The following is a 20,400-nucleotide window of genomic DNA, read 5'->3' as shown; positions in this document are numbered from 1 at the left end:
ATAACCCCAAAAGAAGCTTCAAACAATCCTGGGGAGGGTGTGTAATTTTGATTTTGGACAACAGTATAAAATGTGCAATATCAAAATTTTAAAGGGTGGATGAGCCAATATCAGATATTTTGCCCTGTCTGGTCTGGTCGATGCATGCTCAGCATGGCATCTCTTGTAAATAACAGCCTCTTCATGCATTGGTCTACTGACGAACACAGATAGGTTAAACCCTGCCTATGGATGCTGGTGTGGAAGTACCAGAGGGCGTAGAGTGCCTGGTGCATCTGGCATCCTCCTTTTCTGCCAAGTTGTAAAGGTAGAAGAGGAATACCCAAGGGGCAACCCAATGTGCTTCTATTGGAATTGATGCAGAAAAGGTTAGCAATACATCAATCACCACAAAAGCTCTTTAAAACTAAAGTGACGACAGAAAAAAATCAAATAAAACCCTGAGTAATGGCCTTACAAAGTAATCACCTTTGTACTGAGCTCTTTAAACTTAATCCTGTACACAACATAGCATGGGGCAACACTGGAAGCCCTGTTTATATGATCAAGTACTGAAAGGGGATTGCCATTAATAAGTCAGGAATTATGGTGAGCATATTACACTTACTTACAGGCATCCAACCACAAGCTGGTGAGTGTATCAGACTTGGCTAAAGGTCTCTGGAGCCAGGTGAGGGCAGGAGACGCGAGAGACAGAGAGAGAAGATATAGACTGATAGATAAACATGGTGTGCGTTCTGCCCATCAAATTCCCTTGTGTCCAGGCAATCCAATACACCTAAATAGATGACAGGACAATCTTCCTAATTAAGGCCGGTATTTTCCAGCGCCCTCGTGGCAGGTTTCCCCATGGAGGGGCTGGTGAGCCATTGAAATCTCCATTCACATCGGTGGGACCAAAAAATCCCGCCGACGTGAGGGACTGAAAAATTCCGGCCTAGGCTAAAATCACCATGGCTAGAATTTGATGCTCCCCCACCGACAGGTTTTTAGGTGAGAGGTGGGGACAAGTGTGAAAAATTGAACCCTCCGGGTTCCCGCCTGCCCCAACCACACAGCAACTTTACGCTGGGGCGGGCAAGGTCTCGGACGGGAAGCCTGACCTTGCCACAATTAAGGCCCTTAATTTTTAGGCTGACAGGAGGATTGAACTTCCGTCGGGGATACTCAAAAAAAAACAAGTTACATCTTGGGCGGGAAGGTGGGGATGCCTCCATCAGAAGGCCCCTTCTAAAGTCAGGCACCCCTCCCACCCCATTAAGGTCCAGTGGCCTCCGGACCTCCCTTTCCCCCACCCCAGATGCCCCCTTCATGCCCCTCCAGGCCTTCCCTACCCTCCCCGCCCTGGGACCCCTTGAATTTACCTGGGCCTCCAATGCCCAGACTTAGGTTCACACGCCCTCCTGCATTTCTTCTTCTGTCCACTGCAGTGCTGTCACTGCAGGGACTGGAGAGTTGCCAACTGGTGTGGGGGGTGGGGGAGGAAGTGCTGCCTGCAGCCATTTAACGCTCATTCGAGTGTGAAATGGCTGCAGGGCACTTTGGGTGGCAGGAAGTGAGACCCAACCATCCAAAAAATTCAGGCCCATATTGTTTTACAGGAATATAACTAAAATGGTAAAGATCCCTGCATATCTGCTTAACCCATCTATGCTCATTACCTCCATGTCTTCATTGCGATTTCCCACCATGTATAATTGTTTTAAAATTATTTAAAAGGCTCCCTGGTGCAATATTACACAGAATTCAAAGCACAAAAGCAATTCATTCAGCTGGTGTTTAAGTTCCACAGATGCCTCCTCTAACTCTACCTATTTCATTGCATCCTATTGGCATGTCCTTCTATTCCTTTCTCCCTTATCAAGTTTCCTCTTAAATGCGTCTATGCTATTCACTTCAACCACTCTGTGGTAACGAGTTCCACATACTCAAAGCTTCTCCTCAATTTCTGACTGAATTTATCAGTGACTATCTTATATCTATTGGCCCTAATTGTGGACTCCCCCCGCAAGCGAAAACATCTTCTCTATGTTGACCATATGTAAACCCTTAACAATTATAAACAAAAAGAACTGAGATCTGTTCAGTCTTTCAATAATTGAAGATCAGTGAAAGTTTAATAATAAACTTTCTTCTGGAGGCAGTTTAAAATCTTCAAAGACAGCTTGATTGAAATGAGGATCAGTGGATTTGCAGTCCACCACATTGTTGGATGAAACCTGTGCAGTTCAGGCCGTTACGGTGACTCTCACCTCCCACCCTCTCAGTGGGACAACAACAGCTCCTCTGTATTTAATTAAAGTCCTGACTGATTATTGCACCTTCCAGGCCCCCTGCCCCGCACTCTCAAATGTCACCATAGTACGATTTGCCGCCTCAGTTAACAGACAGGGCCTCTCTCTGTCCCACAATTCTTCTGGACAATCTGGCTGACACAGTAAATGACTAACAAGGCCTCTGGGAAGCTGTAATGTTAATGAGGGCCTTGTAGCCTCTTCAGAGCTGCGATCACTAACATATTGTTCATTTGAAGGCCTGCTCATGCATACCGGATGCTGTTTAATTGCAACACAATTTAAGTATAAATTATTTTTCTTAATGAGCACTGTTGGCAGCAACACTCTGTCACCACGCACCTCAGGGAAATGAAAGTGCAAGCACAGAGTGTTCTGAAGATGGTGAAAAGACAATACTGGTTGGGCAGTAAATTTTCAGTATTAAGAACACTTGAAAAGCAGTTAAATGAGGGCCTTGGAACAAGCATCTCTATAAATAACGCTAACATAGTCTTCACTCTCTTTACAGACTGCACTGCTCTTGGTAAATATAGTTTTCTTGAATTATTAAAGGATGTGCACTCAAATATACTTATATGAAATTAAAACCTTATGCAATCAGTGGGCACAAAGCTTTCCAGGGACCACCACAGGGTTGTCAACTGTGAATAAATGTATTCCTGGAGGTTTCATAACATGACTTGCCCCAAGCTCTAGCTATTAGTTACCGAACACATCCATCCTTGTGACGTACGGCCTTCCTACGCCAACTGAAAAGCAAAAAGACTCATTACCCAATTGGATAATGCTTGACTGTCAGCCAAACAGCCTTTTTCTGCCATTTTCAATATTTTTATATCCAGTAATGAGAAAAACTCAAAGAAACTGACAAAACAAAAACAATCTCTTTTAATGTCTTGGCAATTTTTCTCCAGCATTGCACACAGCAGCGTCCTGGAGTTTGATCTTCAATTCCTGGAGGCTCCAGGCCAATCCTGGAGGGTTGGCAACACTAGACCACCACAAATTAATGACTCACGTTCTTCTCTCCATCATTTCAACCACCAAGGGAAGAGAGATAGAACCCCCACCACCGGGAATATCTAAACGCCACTCCCGTGTCATCTTGCTATTGATGTTGACACTAAAACACATTCAGCTTTCCAGTTTGTATAGCAGTAATGGTGCCTGCTGCTATACCAAAGAGAAAGGGGCCTTTGCATTGCTAAAAGTTGGTGATTGTATATTTGTGTTGTCTGTAGTGCTTCAGTAAATGTTCATGATTGGTACAATTTTTTTTCTATTGGGCCCATTGGAAGTGTGGAAAACACCAGCAGTGCAATTAGAAATGTTCTGCTTCCCAAATTTGGGTTGTAGTCTACAGTGTTTTTGAACCATTAACCAAAAGGTATATTATTTTTCATCAATAATGTGGGCAAGTTGAGCTGATGAAGTAAGAGTTTCATGTTTTAACGTGTATTGGCTGATTTCTTTCCCCCAACAGTGTACTGACATGCCCGAAAGAGAAAAGCATCCAAAGCCTCTGGTGAGACCGTCAAACCATCTTTTTCCAAATACGATGGAAATGGATTCAAAAGCCCAACCCATGCCAATCATTCCGCCTTGCCAGCTGAGAAATGGACGCAGGAAACCCCAGAGTATAGACTCCTTGGACAGACATGAAGCTTGAACGTGGAGCCAATTATGAGTTTTGCGAGTATGATGCTTATCAAATAGATTAGCTTGGCCACAACTGCGGTCAAAAGCACCGACATGGCTGCAGTTGGCTCTTCCCTACCTTGAAGAAGTTGGGAGCTGTCATGTTTAATCCCACCTCGCGATCCCTGCAAAGTTTGATGAGAAACTTGCTGAGCCTACCTGAGGCAAAGTGAATGTCACCCTCTCTACCTGATGTCCTCGTCACTAACAAGACACAGCCTCAGATCATCAGGCCCAGACATTTCTGAAAGGATTGCAGATGTTTAGTAGAAAGAGTCGCTTGAAGATACAGGGATGAATTGCTGCTGGGGTTCTGCTCCCCCACCACCAAACAATCCCCCTTTTCCACCAACCAATGGAGATTCCCCAACATAATGTCCTGAGTTTGCTCTCGATATTGATAAACAGCAGGATATTAGGCCTGATTCTGCCCTCTGGGATTGAGACAATAACCCTGCGAGACACAGCTTCACAATACACCATGATGGTGCTGCTAATGTGACCAGCCTAGCCTGATAGGATTTGGAGAGGTAAATCTGTTATGGTAAATCTGTAACTAAAGGTCAGAATGCTTCCCATATTGTTCCTGATAATCCTCTGGGCCAATGGCCCAATAGGTAAGGTGACCCAAGACAGGCTGGCAGTGCAAAACTTATCAGTGATGTATGTTACTAAACTAGTGCCATTTTTGCCAGTTAAACTGGGTGAGCTTTGGCTTTTGCCAGCCTCTACCTGAGATCTCAAAGATTGAGTAAGTGAGGTGTGCAACTGTAGGGAGAGGCTGTGAACTTCATAACAGACAAGCTGAAATTCTATTCATGTGCATCACTCAGTAAATTGTTTAATAGCTTCTTCAGCACCGTGATGGGTTTCTGCATATCCAAATATCCAAAACCCAGAAATGCGTTACAGGATGGCTTTACCCCAAATCCTAGCTGAAAGGTGTAAACAATTTGTTGCATCTTCTTCATGTGACTATTAGTTCCTAAAATGCCAAATAATTCACAAAACAAATCGAGTCAGTCACCCTGTCAGACGCCATTCTTGTGATCTTAATTCTGTGAAAGGGGAGACTATATTAAAGATTATCTCTGATTGTCAGAACAGACAGTTTAGTTCTTCAAACAATAAAAGCAGCATATTATTTAAATGGGGAGAGATTGCATTACTCAAGGTACAGAGGGATCTGGGTGTCCTGGCACATGAATCAGAAAAAGTTAGCATGCAAGTACAGCAAGGGAGGCAAATGGAAAGTTGTCATTTATTGCAAAGGAAATGGAACATAAAAGTAGAAGTTTTGCAACCGTTGCATAGGGTACTCATGAGACTACATCTAGAGTACTGTGTACAGTTTTGGTCTTCTTATTTAAGAAAGGATATAATTTCTTTAGAAGCAGTTCAGAGGTTCACTCGATTGATTCCTGGGATGGAGGGGGATTATCATATGGGGAAAGGTTGGATAGGTTGGGCCTGTATCCATTGAAGTTTAGAAGAATAAGAGGTGATCTTATTGAAACATACAAGATCCCAAGGGGACTGACAGAGTGGATGCCGAAAGGATGTTTCCCCTTGCAGGATAGACTAGAACTAGGGGATACAGTTTAAAAATAAGGGGTCTCCCATTTAAGACGGAGATGAGAATTTTTTCTCTCAGAGAGTGGCGAGTCTGTGGAACTCCCTTCCCCAGAGAGCGGTGGAGGCAGGATCATTGAATATTTTTAAGGTTGAATTAGATAGATTCTTGATTGGCAAGGGGGTTTAAGGGTATAGGGGGTAGACAGGAAATTGGAGTTGAGGCCACAATCAGATCTTCGTATGTTCATATGCATTTCTTGAGCCTAGCTAGGATTCAACCTAAATTTTATGGGCCCTTGGCCATCTTTAAAAGACCAATTCCATGCCTTCAGCAGAAAGTCCTGCTCAATATTGTCACTGTATAGAGATATAACAGCAACACGTAACCCCAATTCTCAGACTCACACGTCTGTTAGACGAGGAGAAAATAATTAAATTATTTCTTTCCACTGTGCAAGGCACTGTTGAAAAGCTGTCCTGGTTATTTATTTTCAACTTATCTACGCTCCTTTCCCAAGATATTTAACTCATCTGATGTGTAAAGTGCTTTCATATTGTTAAATAAACACTAGATAGTCCCTAGATTGGAGTAAGCACATTGTAGAAATTACATTAAGATCTCTTTTTTTGGATATTTTTAGACGGGAATGTTCCAGAAGGTTCAAAGATAAAAAACAGTTAGTTGTTATGCGAGTGTTTATTCAGACCGCACTCCAGCCATCTGACTGAATGAGGTAAGATAGGAGAAAGCGGCTGAAGAAATCAAGGTGAATAAAGCTGCCCCCAAATCCTGACACTAGTTTGTCCTATTGCAACTCCTCCGAAAACAAAATGAGAGGCTTGGGGAGTCAAAATGCCTCACTGACAACATGAAAACAAAAAAAAACACAGCCTGTACCACAGATAAATTACACAGGTGGCCAAGAGAAAGTCGAGTTCATTCTAGAACATTCCACTGAGGGTGCGGAGTACAAAGGATTGTGGGACCAAATCAGTCAGCATGACCTCCATGCACCAGCAGTTGTTTGACAGAGATTTATGAGCACTACCTGGTCACTCATTTAAAGGACAAGGGCTTGTTTTATAGGGAAATCCTAAACAATGAAACATGAAAAAGATTAGAATCAAATCCGGCAGGGAAAAAAAGAAATCTTTTGATGTGATTAATCAAGTGCTTAACATATGGAGAACAAACATTGGGCCCATGTAAAAACTAAAGCAGATCAAAAGATTTATTAACTGCTTCAAGCTGCTGGCGATCAGATTTCCTGACAGCTTGTATTGTAGTTTGTGAATTTTAATCAAACGCCGCCTTGTGCTTTGATTTTCTTTCACTAAATGAGAAATCTAGGCAGTTTTGTGCTGGTGCAGTATTTGCAATTGCACACCTGGACTACCTGTACTCAGGCAACACTGACCAGATCCTAATCACTGAATTTACAGCACAGAACAGGGCATTCTGCCCCACACTGTGTTTATGGTCCACACAAGCCTATACACAAGATATTCTACAAGGCATTAGGTAACGCCTTCTACTGAATGAGGCTAGCCATTCTGAACTGCATTTAACGACCAAACCTGAGATTTACGCTAACCCTTCTCATCTCTTCGTCTTGGTTCCCCGGGTGCTAGTGTTGGTGGGGTGGGGGGGGGCGTTGGGGACGGGGCTGGGGGGTGGAGTGGGAGGGGATGCTGCAGTTGGAAAATGTTTGTTCGCTTTAGCCGCAAGTAAAAGATTTACAAACGTATACGACCTGTAATTTTGGTACAGTGCTTTCACTAGGAGGATAGTAAATGCTGGCTGGGATGCTGCTGCTCAAGACCTGGAAAAATTGAATCATTTTACATAGCTGAAGGTCAGTGGAAATATGGGAATGGAAAATAGGCAACAGATTAGCTCTGGTATGACTAATTGGAAGAAGTGCAACTGAGTGTTGTGAGATTTGATTTTATTCTCAGCGGCAGGTAGGTTTAGCATTTATAGACTTTCGGGTTGGTTGGATCCTCACAATAATGGTTTGCAAATCTCCTTTCATTCACCATGACACAGCCCATAATGTGGATACAGATAAAAGCTGTTCAGACTCACAGAACTGTGACCAACTCTGGCAGAATTTCGATCCACCTGTTTATCCTCCAGATGCACGGATCCTTCCGGAACATGGTATCTGGACTGCAGCCATAGGAAGGAGCTGCCCCTACTATTGTGAAGCACAGTGGGGGGAGAAATTTGTTCATGTAGCATCATTTCTAGTGGTGCTATGCAGAGTTGCATTGATTCCCCAGAAACAAGCAGTGCTACAAGCAAAGCTGCATGGTCCGCAGTCCTGCCTGCCCGCTGAATCAAGGTAAGTCTGTGTAGCATTGCTAGAAGAGGCACAGTCCAAGCAAATTTCTCCCCCAGTAAATATTCAGCATTAGGCACAAGTACTTAGTTACTTCAGAGTAGTGTGCACCACTACTCAGTTTTTTATTCTTTCATGGGATGTGGGCATCACTGACTAGGCCAACATTTGTTGTCCATCCCTAATTGTCCCTTAAAAGGTGATGGTGAGCTGCCTTGAACTGTTGTAATCCATCTGGTATGGGTACGTTTACAGCATTTGTAAAGGTGGTGGGGGGGGTGGGGTGTCAGGGTTCCAGGATTTTGACCCAGTGACAGTGAAGGAACGCGATATAGTTTCAAGTCAGGAATGGTGTGTGGCTTGGAGGGGAAGTTGCAGGTGGTGGTGTTCCCGTGCATCTGCTTGCCCTTGTCCTTTTAGGTGGTAGAGGTCACAAGTTTGAAAGGTGCTCTCGACGGAAACTTGGTGAGTTGCTGCAGTGCATCTTGTGGATGGTACACACTGCTGCCACTGTGCTTCATTGGTGGAGGGATCTGTTTAACGTGGTGGGTGGGGTGCCAATCAGTAGGCTGCTTTGTCCTGGTTGGTATCAAGCTTCTTGAGTGTTGTTGAAGCTGCACTCATCCAGGCAAGTGGAGAATATTCCATCACATTCCTGACTTGTGCCCTGTTGATGTTGGACAGGCATTGGGGAGTTACTCACTGCAAACTTCCCAGCCTCTGATCTACTCTTGTAGCGACAGTATTTATATGTCTGTTCCAGTTAACTTTCTGGTCAATGGTGATCTCCAAGATAGTGATAGTGGGGAATTTGGCAATTGTAATGCCATCGAATGTCATGGGGAGATGGTTTGATTGTCTCAAGTTGAAGATTATCTGGAACTTGAGTGATGCAAATGTTGCTTGCTACCTATCAGCCCGAGCCTGAATATTGTTCAGGTCTTGCTGCATACGGGCATGAACTGCTTCAGTATCTGAGGGGTTGCGAATGGTACTGAACACACAAGTGTGTTAGTTAGCGAACATTCCCACTTGCAATCCTATGTTGGAGGGAAGGTCATTGATAGTTGGGCATCTAAGGAACTCCTGCAGCAACATCCTAAGCCGGTGATGATTATCCATCTTTTGTACTAAGAACAATTCCAACCAGTGGAAAGTTTCCCCTGATCCCTCTTGCCTTCAATTTAGCTCCTGGCATATGATTAAAGCATAAGCTCCATCCGATTCCTTTCATTTATTTTCACTCATTCCATTTGGATATAATTTTCAAATGGCACTTTGACAAAGAATGAAAGAGAGACTGGCATCTAGGTAGTGCCTTTCACAATGTCAGGACTTCCCAAAGCGTTTTACAGCCAACAAAGTATTTCTGAAGTGCAGTCACTCTTGTAATCGAGGAAACAGCAGTCAGTTTGTGCACAACAAACTGTAACAGACAGCAATGTGATAATGATCAGATAATCTATATTGTGATGTCGATTTAAGGATAAATATTAGCCAGGAACCAGGGATAACCCCACACCCCACACTCTTCTTCAAAATATTGTTATTGGATCTTTTACGTCTCTTGGAGCAGGCAGATGGAGTCACAGGCTAATGGGTCATCTGAAAGACTGTGCCTCTTACAGTGCAGCACTCCCTGGGTACTGGCACTTGGGTACCAGCTTGTATGCCTTGGAGTGGGAACCTTGTGGCAAGGGTGCTACAGTATTTTAAGAAAGTGCATTTCTTGGTCAGTGGACTTTTAAAGATTTCTATCTCGTGCTGGAAAGCATACATACCATTTGAAATACATACCAAAAGCTACACAACATGTAAACAGCTAACTCCAGCCCCTCCACACCCCCTGATTGCTCTCCCTCATCTGTAACACATCTCTACCAGATTAACAGCAATGATGTTTCTCAATTCTCAGCGAAAGAACAACCTAAAAATTTAAATTGTCAGATTTTGAGTACCCCAGTTCAAAAAGTGAGAGAAAAACAAAACAAAAAGTATACAAAGCAGACACAATGATCAAACAAGTTGCTTCAAACTGCCTGAACTACCTCATCCCCAATACAAGCACAGTCCTGGTTGGATCAGGAAACTCCTCCTAAATGCACCATGTGATCAGTTTTGGGTTCCCAACTCTCCAGCATTGTCCTGGAGTATCTCCAGGAATTCTCTCCAAGGCACCACTGAGAGCAACTCCCAGGGAGAAATCAGAAAGGCATTAAAAAAAAGTGCATCTTTTTTTTTTCATTTTCCTTGATCCCATTTGTTTGTTAGCTCTAAAGATATTGGAGAAGGGAGAATATAGGGGCTGGCTGACTGACAGTCAAGAGTTATACAATCGAGTATTGAACTCTGTTTGCCTTCCAGTTGGCGCAGGAATGCAATGTGGTGAGGATAGATGTGTCCCAATGACGATGACACGTGGCCATTTGGGAAGACCTGAAGCAATCCCTCCAACCAGTACTAGCAGCCTCAGATCAGTATGTACATTGGATTTATAATATATACAATGTACAATTAATGGTGCAATGGTTTCATAATACATATCTATGTAGTGTGACTTCAGAAATGCATGTGCGAGGGTACTTCAAGGATCCAGATGCAAAGGAGAATGCTAATATGTGTCAGCAACAGTTCCTATACCAGCTGGTAACCTCCTCCCAAATTGGAGGTAGTGCAAGGCAGAGTCGCAACACTTTAAAAGTGCTGTTACAATTAAAGGCTATTGTGTTTTGGGACCGTGTCTTTAATTTAAGATAAAATTAAAGGGGGTCATGTGATTTGTTCTTAAGTCTGCTTGACAGCAAGCCTGGGTGGTTTGATTGTTAGAGGTTAAAGGGAGCCCAGATTGTTTCACTGGGAAGAAGGTGCAACATGTTTACATTTGGAGACAATGGCAGCAGCCTGTGTGCTAACTGTGGATAGATTGTGAGTCTCCAAAATCCCAGAGAAATGTTGAGAATGTTGGGTTTTAAACAGTTTAAACTGTCCATTTACATCCAAGATAAAAGAGGATTGGGGTCTCAGGGATAGCATTTCTACCTGGATGCAAGGCCCATGCAATCCACGTTGCCATGGAGACCAGTTTTCAGAAAGGAAGGGTCTAAGATATCACCGAAAACTCACAGACAAGGTTAGGAATTCCATCGACAATCAATTTAAGATTATCAGTTCGGGAGAGAGGGAGCAGCTAGAGGCCGAAAGTCTCTAACGTTCACCACGCAAGAATGTGGGTGGGAGCTCAAGCTCAAATTGGAAAGACCAAATTCGTGAGGAGCTAAAATGAGGCTGGAAGATTTACTTAGCTTGTCTAGAGGAAGAATCTCTGGGGGGAAAATCTCACTGTGAAAGACAGTTCTGAGATTAAAAGTTCCCAGGCTGAAATAGGAAAAGAACAGAAAACCCTTTAGGTACTCAGAAACACCTTGGCCTGGTTCCGGGAGAATTGAAGTCTACTTAAAGGACAGTGCGAAGTATATCTGTGAAGTGTGTTTTCGATTCTGCTAAAAGAAAAAGGAAAGATTTTGTTTTGTGGTTTAAAGTATAAGTTGCTTACAAAAATAGTGCTTTTAGTTTGTGTGGAATATTGTGGTATCATCCTTTCTATTAACTGGAAGTTCAAATTTCTTTTTAAATGTTATCGAAGTCTACAAGAATCATAACAGTGCTCCCTCTGCCTATGCACCTCAAGTGACAGAACCTTAAGCTACCTCATTCCTACTCTCAAAAACACTTCCCATAATTTGCACTGCCTTTTAAAATCTTATAAAAAAACCTATTGCTTCGACAGTCTTCAGTCATCTCTCTCCCTTCCCTGGGAAACACAGCATCTACTGTTACTTGATGTGCCTTGGAACAACTTTCTATGTTGAAGTTATTGAGTAAAGCTGATACCTGATAGATGTCTTTAAGAGTATGGCGGGGGTTTGATAGAATAGTTGTAGAGGATATGTTTCCACTTATGGGGTATCTAAAACTAGGGGCCATATAAGATAGCCATTAATAAATACAATAGGGAATTCAGAAGAAACTTGCTAATCCAAAGTGTGGTTACAATGTGGAACTCACTGCCGTAAGAATTGTTGAGCTGAATAGCATAGATGCATTTAAGGGGAAGCTAGATGGACAGGTTAATGGAATGTTAAGTTTTATAACTAGGGGGCTACAACATTAAGGGGAGGAAGTTTTGCCATAGCAGTTCTGGTTAGACCGCATCTAGAGTATTGTGTACAGTTCTGGACACCGCAACTTAGAAAGGATATGGGCCTGTAAGGGAGTGTAGTTCATTTTCACCAGAATGTTACCAGGACTTCAAGGGTCAGATTGTGAGGAAAGATTGTATAAACAAGGTTTGTATTCTCTGGAATATAGAGATTAAGGGGTGAGTTGATTGAGATATTTAGCATTTTGAGGTTAGAGAGGAACTTGTTAGTTGGTGAATGGGTCCAAGGCAAACTCCGAAATCAGAGCAAGGCCATTCAGGAGAGCAGTTAAGAAATGGTTCTTCACGCAAAGGGTAGGAGAATGTGGAACTCTCCCACAAATGGCAGTACATGTCAGCTCAATTAATAAATCTGACATCAATAGATTTTTTTACCAGTCAAGAGTATTACGGAATATTGAGCCAAGGTATCTGGACGGAGTTAAGATACAGATCAGCCATGATCCCAGTGATTGGCAAAACAGGTTCAAGGTGGTAAATGGCCTCTTCCTGTTCCTATAATTCCTAAACACAAAAGGGAGAAGAAATAGAAGGCTATGTTTTTAGGATTAGCTGAAGAGGGTTGGGAGCAGGTTTGTTTGAATTGTATACATGGGCCTGAAGCAGTTGAGACAAATGGCTTCTTCCTGTGTTGTACATTCTATGTAATGCTATATGTAATTAACAGGAAAGTGCTGGTGAGAGAGGAAGCCCTAAACACGAGCACAGTGAAACCAGCTCTATAACACTTGTCCTACTGGCTCATCTGTAACTGCATCGACCAAAGTAGAAAAAGAGTTGATCCCAGTTCATGCTGAGTCAGTTGATCTCAGCTTTACTGTACAGATGTACTGGCATTGTATAATTGTGCTAAACACCCCTGGGTTTGGCGGGTGCAATAGAGCGATCACTCCTGATCACAATTTAGTGGTCCTTGCTGAAAAATGTACAAGGGAGGGCATCAGATGAAGAACAAGCTGCAACTCTGCCCATTCATGAAGGACAGATGCTTGGCTATGATATCAGAGAACAGGTAGTTCCTGTGGAACCACATCACACTGCAGGTCTGCCCACCTCTTTGGAGGGAAAATAGCATGAGTAAATTAAGGGCAGATTGAGGGAAAGTGAAAGCTTTAGAAATGGATCATGGTGTTCAAATGGAGTGTGACAGCAGCTGCAAAGACATAACCTCAAAACTATTGTAAGACCAGAACTAGGTTAGATATCAGCAGGTAATCCTTATCCCAGAGAATTGTGGATGTGTGGAAGTGTCAGTTCATGGGGTGAAAGCTGATTCACTGGATTCCTTTGAGAAGTAGATGTTTCTTTTCATTCAGTCACAGGATGTGGGTTTCAGTGGCTGGGCCAGCATTTATTGCCCATTCCTAGTTGCCCTTGAGACGATGGTGGTGAGCTGCCTTCTTGAAAATTGCTGCAGTCCATGTACTTAGACCCACAGTGCTGTCGGGAAGGAAGTTCCAGGATTTTGACCTAGCGACGGCAATATATTTCCAAGTCAGGATGGTAAGTGATTAGGAGGGGAATTTGCAGGTGGTGGTGTTCCCATCAATCTGCTGCCCCTATGCTTCTAGATGGTAATGGTCGTGGGTTTGGAAGGTGCTGTCTAAGGAGCCTTGGTGAATTCCTGTAGTGCATCTTGTAGATGGTACACACAGCTGATACTGTGCGTTGGTGGTGGAGTGAATGTTTGTGGATGTGGTGCCAGTCAAGCGGGCTGCTTTGTCCTGGACGGTGTCAAGCTTCTTGAGCATTGTGGGAGCTGCACTCATCTAGGCAAGTCGGGAGCATTCCATCACACTTCTGACTTGTGCCTTGTAGATGGTGGACAGGCTTTGGGGAGTCAGGAGGTGAGTTATCTGTTGCACCATTCCTAGCCTCTGACCTGCTCTTATTGGCACAGTATTTATATGGCTAGTCCAGTTCAGTTTCTGGTCAATGGTAACCCCCAGGATGTTGATAGTGGGGGATTCCGTGATAGTAATGCCATTGAACATCATGGGGCAATGGTTAGATTCTTACTTGTTGGAGATGGTCATTGCTTGGCAATGTGTGGTACAAATGTTACTTGCCACTTGTCAGCCCAACCCTGGATATTGTCCAGGTCTTGCTGCATTTGGACATGGACTGCTTCAGTATCTGAGTCGTCGCGAATGGTGCTGAACATTGTGCAATCATCAGCGAACTTCCCCACTTCTGACCTTATGATGGAAGGAAGGTCATTGATGAAGCAGTTGAAGATGGTTGGGCCGAGGACACTAACCTGAGGAACTCCTGCAGTGATGTCCTGGAGCCGAGACGATTGACCTCCAACAACCACAACCATCTTCCTTTGTTCTAGGTATGGCTCCAAACAATGGAGAGTTTTCCCTCTGATTCCCATTGACTCCAGTTTTGCTAGGGTTCCTTGATGCCACACTCGGTCAAATGCGGCCTTGATGTCAAGGGCAGTCACTCTCACCTCACCTCTGGAGTTCAGCTCTTTTGTCCATGTTTGAACCAAGGCTGTAACGAGATCAGGAGCTGAATCTGGGCTGAACGAGGTCAATGGCCCTGACGGAACCCAAACTGGCAACAGTGAGCAAGTTATTGCTAAGCAAGTGCCGCTTAATAGCACTGTTGATGACCCCTTCCATTACTTTACTGATGATCGAGATTAGGCTGATGTGGCTGTAATTGGCCGGGTTGGATTTGTCCTACTTTTGTGTGTACAGGACATACTTGGGCAGTTTTCCAAACAGCCGGGCGAATGCCAGTGTTGTAGCTGTACTGGAGTTGGATCAGTTCTGATCGAGGCAGAGGTAATGTTGTATAAAGAGGTAAGTACTGCATGATATTTGCACATTTATAAAAGCTTGGCATGATTTAATAGGAAATTAAGAGGCCAAAGCAAGTCCCTGAGGTTTGGTTGATGGAGATGATCACTAGTTACACATATTTCCTTTTCCTGGAACTTGTTCTCACACACTGTCCAGCAGAAGTTATTGAACAACATTGTGAATAGAAGCCCTGGCTTTTTTAACCACTTCCTAGCCCAGGGATAGTGGTGGCATCTCACCCCATTGTTGCATCAGTAGACTGGGTACAAACTAATGATTCAAGCTGGAACTTTCCTGGTCCATACTTTTGGAATCTTTCAGCACAGAAGTTGACCATTCAGCCCATTGTGCTAATGCTGCTGTTTTGAAAGAACTATCCAGTTGGACCCACTCCCATGCTCTTCCCCTATAGTCAAGCAATATTTTCCTTTTCAAGTATCTATCCAATTTTCTTTTCAATGATACTAATGAATCTGATTCCACCACCGTCTGGCAGTGCATTTCAGATCATAATATCTCACTGTATAAAAGACATTTGACCTACCACGCAAACGAGTAATGTGGTATATAAACTTTAGTGCCAGTGTGATGCCAGGTACGAAACCCATTATGTCCCAACGACTAGTGAACCATATGCAACAACCGTGGCTGTTTGCAATAGGCAGGGTACTGACTGTACTCAACCGACCCGTGCTTGCAAAACTCAGAACATGATATCTAACATTAGATGTGATTCGCAATTGGGTAGCATTTGCTGAACAATCCCGAGGGGAAGAACAAAAGGGTAATCTGGTCTAGGTTAGAGACTGAGATTTAAACCAGCACGAGGCAAAAAATTCAAAATGGAGGAAGTAGTACAAGTAAATCACTGCTTCATCTGGAAGGAATATTTGGGGCCTTGGACAGTGAGGAGGTGAAAGGGCAGGTGCTACACCTCCTGTGATTGCATGAGAAGATGCTGCAGAAAGGGAACCAGACGTTGGGATAAGGAGCGGGCCAGGGTGCCATGGAGAAATGGCCTCTTTAGCATACTGACAGAGGAGGGGTGGGGGAAAATGTGCTTGTTGGTGGCATCGTGCAGGAGGTGGCAGAGTCGATTCCTTTGAATGTGGAGGCCAGCGGGAGTGAAAAGGGGCAACAGCAGAAATGCAGGAAATGGATTTGACACAGTGGAGGGCTGTCAACCACAGTGGGTTTAAATGAGGGAAAAGGAAGACATAACAAAAAGTGTTATTGTGGAGGGTTGCATCATCAGAACAGATACAATGGAGAAAATGGCAGTTCATACAGGATGCAGAGTGTGAGGAAGTGTAATCAAGGTTTCTGTGGGAGTCAGGTTATAATGGTTATTAGTAATCAGCCCATCCCTAGAAATGGAGACAGAAATAGAGGAAGTGTCAGAGATGGGCCATCCGAAGGTGAGAGAAAGGTGGTACAGCACTGTTACAGTCAGCAGGATACCAGAAAGAGTTGCAAGAATGGGGGCTTAGAACGACTGGAACAAGGAATGTTCCACACACCCCACAAAAAAGACAACTATGTCCCATGCAGTTACCATAGCAGCACTCCCCTCCCCAGGAAGTGAGACAGCTTGAGAGAAATTAGGTAGAATAAGTTCAGCCAAGCAGAGGGTGGTGGATGGGGACTGGGGTTAGGCTGCTGTTCAAGGAATTAGTGGAGGGTCCTCAGACCATGCTGATTGGAGATGGAGGCGTTAAGAACAAGATGAAAGTCTGAAATAGTGTAACATATCCAGTCACTAACTGGCATCAAACTAAAATTTGTTTAGAAGAATGGGGAGGCAATGCCACAAGTATAACAAAGAATTATTTCCCCGTGTCAAAAATGTTTTAGTTGTTTCAATAACCTCAACTGTGGAGGTTTTGCATTTGTCTAGTACAACCACACACCCATTTACCTATGGGCAATGAAAGTGGGGCATATCCTATACAAACCCTCAACCTTAAATCATTCCCAACAAATATCAGCTGAATTTTAAACGATACTTAGTCCCACTCACCTATCACTGCTCAGTGATTAAGTCTCTGATTTTGCACTTGTCCACATATGTAACTGCACAAGCAATGCACTTGTCCTGTAAATGTCGTTTAACTGCAAATAGTAAAGTAATTCTCTGGTTGTAAAGTTAACTCATTTACCATTCTTGAAACATCATCCCCACCCTAAAGCAGCAAGTGGAAGCACAAACACCCTGGGGCTAGAAAACCTCCAGCGCGTGTTGCTTTTAAAGAGCAGTGGATGCTTTTGTTTTGACAGGTTATTTATAAATTGGACACAACTGTTCAATTCATGTTACCCATGTCATTTACCACTTCCATTGAGCATTAAATAGTTATTGCTAGTTATTCTATTGACACTACCCCTTGTATTTTCACTCCCTTACCTGTGTGCTGATTCAATCAAAAAGCCTGCCAATTATAAATAGTGACACATCTAGAATATTTTCATATGTATCGTAGTTTTTACATATAATTTTCGTTTGATGCAGGCTATAAGCCATCTCAGGTAGCTTCTGAGACACCTGTGTAACCCCACTTGCTCTGCTACCACTCAAACCCTTTTCCTCTTAAATGTCATCCTGCGGCTGAGCATCCAGTTTACCTTGGAAGGATTTTGGGGACACTTCAAAGAAAAAGATGTTAACATCCAGAGGCTCAGTGAGGAGCTAACATCGGACGCCACTACCTTTCTGGTGCTGAATTCGTTCTGCGGGACGAGTTGTATTTTAGCATCTCCAAAATATAATCAGAGATATCGATCATAAGGGGTATTCAATCAGAGATGGAGGTTAAATTCGAATCCCACCCCCCCAACCAAAAAAAAAAACCACAAAGCAAAACGTGGGCGAAGCGAAAAGCGCCTGGAGGATGAAACCCGGCCACCATGAAGCAAATGGAGCGGGAATACCTCAGAACCTGTGACAGACAAAGATCGCAAATTATTAATCAGAACAGTGGCAAATTAACCACCCGGTCTGGACAGGCACTTCAGCTCGAGGCTGATGGGAAAAAAAAACTGCCGTTGGCCGGGGGGCGGGGGGTGTGTGTGTGTGTGTGTATGTGTGTGTTGGAGAGGGGGTGGTGAGGGAGAGGGATAGGGGGTGAGGGAGAGGGATAGGGGGTGAGGGGGTACAGGTGAGGGGGAGAGGGGAGGGAGGGAGGGGGTGGGGAAGGTGAGGGAGGGGGATGAGGGTGGGGGGGAAGGAGAGGGGGATGAGGGGGGGAGGTGGAGGAGAGGGAGGTGAGGGGAATGGGGGGTAGGGGTGAGGGAGAGGGGGAGATGGGAGGGTGGGGAGGGAGAGGGGGAGGGGGGAAGGTGGGGGGTGAGGGGGGAGGGCGGGGGGGAGGGGGTGAGGGTGGGGGGGAGGGGTGAGGGTGGTGGGGGGAGGGGGGTGAGGGTGGGGGTGATGCTGCGCCTCTGCCATTTTGGCCCTGACTGGCGGGCGGCGTTTGCAGATGTCTGCTAAATAACCCCGCAGCTGCCGACCGCAATGGAGCTACTTTTAAAGGCGAAGAAATAAATGTCTCCGCCCAATACCCGCGTGCTTCCCCTCTCCACCCACCAAAAAAAAACAACCTCCTCAGGTTGTTCTGTTCAAAGATTGACGTGTCGATGTTCTCGCGCGCCGTTTAAAATGGTACCGTTTCCCACTATCACATGGGGTTGGGGGGGAAACTACCTTTTAACCAACAGAAGCTAAAAATTGCTGGAAAAACTCGGCAGGCCTGACAGCATCTGTGGAGAGAAAGACAAGAGTTAACGTTTCGAGTCCCGAGCAGACCTTCCAACCCGTCTGCGTCACTGGAAAACCGCACGGCCATCAAAAGGAGCAGACTACTCACATGCCACGTAGAGCGACGCGTTCCTGCTTACAACGTATCCCAGGTGGTTGCGCGCCACACACGTGTACACGCCCTCGTCGGACTTCCCCTTGCGCCCCTGGCTCAGCTGGTAGAAGAAGAGTGAGCCATGAGGCAGGAGGGTGCGCTGGGACTGAGGGTCATCCTCGCTGGTCTCCACGCGCTCGCCGTTCCTGTACCACTCAATGACCGGCTGTGGCCTCCCCTCCGCCCGGCAGTTCAGGGTAGCCGGCTCCCCTCTGCAGACCGCCAGGTCGGTCGGATGTTCGATTATCAGAGGGGGATATTCGTCCAGCCGCGGCCTGAAACCTGAATGATAAATTCCAGTTATCAGCAGCGGTTGAGGTTATGACCCGCCTCCACACCTGGTCTATTTCATCAGTCGAATCTTAAAAATCGCACAAGAGCTACACGGACAGACAAAAGCGAAATGCTGCGGATGCTGGAAATCTGACACAAAAACAGAAAATGCTGGAAAACTCAGCATCTGTGGGGAGAGAAACGGAGTTAACGTTTGGAGTCTGTATGACCGTTCTTCAGAGCTAGATGAGCAGGTTTGGTGGTGTGGTAGTGGTTGTTACTGGACCAGTAGTAACCTAGAGGGAGCGTGTTCAAATTCTACGTCAGTTTTGAGAAATTAGAAAATTTGAATTCATCTTCTAGAAATACCTGGAAATAAAAAGCTGGTCTCAGTAAAAATGACCACAAAGCTGTTGGAAAAGCACAGCTGGCTTATTAATGTTCGCTAGAGAAGGAAATCTGGCCTAGATGTGACTTCAGTCCCACACCAACTGGGTTAGCTCTAAAGTGGCCAAGACAGGTAATAAATACCAGCCTTGTCGGCAACAATTCCACAAATTACCTATTTTTTAAACAAGTGCTGCCATACAGTTTCAGAGCCACTAAATCAGCCTAGTACCTCACTGAAGTGGATGTTCTTCATGTAGGACTCTGCACAACAAGATTTGGAGGCCATCGCAGAAGGGTGCAATCTTACTTTCACCCAATGCCCACCACACTGGCGCAAATGTGCAGATGGGGTTATCCCATCAGGAATGGGAACCCTGGCCAATTTTCCTCTCTCTAACCCAGGGGTATCCCCCCTGCTGCCCAGGCTGAGATCAGCCAACTCATCTCATCTCAGTGACCAATTTTCTAGTTTCACTCCTGTTGAGGGCATCCAAAACACCGCTCGTTTCTTTTTGCCTTTGTTAATGAATAATTGTTTTTCAGTTTTTGCCCCAGCATCTAACTTACATTCTACCCAACCAAAGATTACCTGGTGTAGCAGTGAAAAGAAGTTCTCTTTTGCACCCAACCTTTGCCGCACCCAATTTGGAGCACTGGATGGTAAGAGTACAGATTGACTTCCTTGGCATTAAATCTAGGAGTACTCATAGATTAGTTGCCAAAAGCATAAAGCATTGGACTCATTGTTGTCCCTTATATAAATGAGCAGCAAGTTCCACCTTTGTCACTGTTAAATCAAATCCTGTCGCTGAATTTAATTTATTAGCTAGCTGTCCCAAATCCCTTCATGGCCACCTTTAGCCTGTCTGTAGCTGATGA

At 44.5% G+C, this 20,400-nt stretch overlaps 1 protein-coding gene across 2 annotated transcripts in view; it reads right to left on the bottom strand.

Moving 5' to 3' along the window:
• The window catches only part of robo4 (roundabout, axon guidance receptor, homolog 4 (Drosophila)), a 137,815-nt gene that overhangs the window by 96,199 nt on the left and 21,216 nt on the right, over positions 1-20,400 (bottom strand). Inside the window, exon 2 of one of the 2 annotated variants that reach the window (XM_078531573.1) lies at positions 18,814-19,140. The exons of the other annotated variant lie outside the window; for it this stretch is intronic. Within the exon in view, the coding sequence (XP_078387699.1) occupies positions 18,814-19,140 (327 nt within the window). The remainder of the gene's footprint in view (positions 1-18,813; positions 19,141-20,400) is intronic. 2 annotated transcript variants of the gene reach the window in all.

Source organism: Cetorhinus maximus, chromosome 2, assembly GCF_964194155.1.
Source record: "Cetorhinus maximus chromosome 2, sCetMax3.hap1.1, whole genome shotgun sequence".
NCBI lineage: Eukaryota > Metazoa > Chordata > Chondrichthyes > Lamniformes > Cetorhinidae > Cetorhinus > Cetorhinus maximus.
The sequence above is the reverse complement of the archived record's forward strand: the minus strand, read 5'-3'. Positions and strand labels throughout refer to the sequence as shown.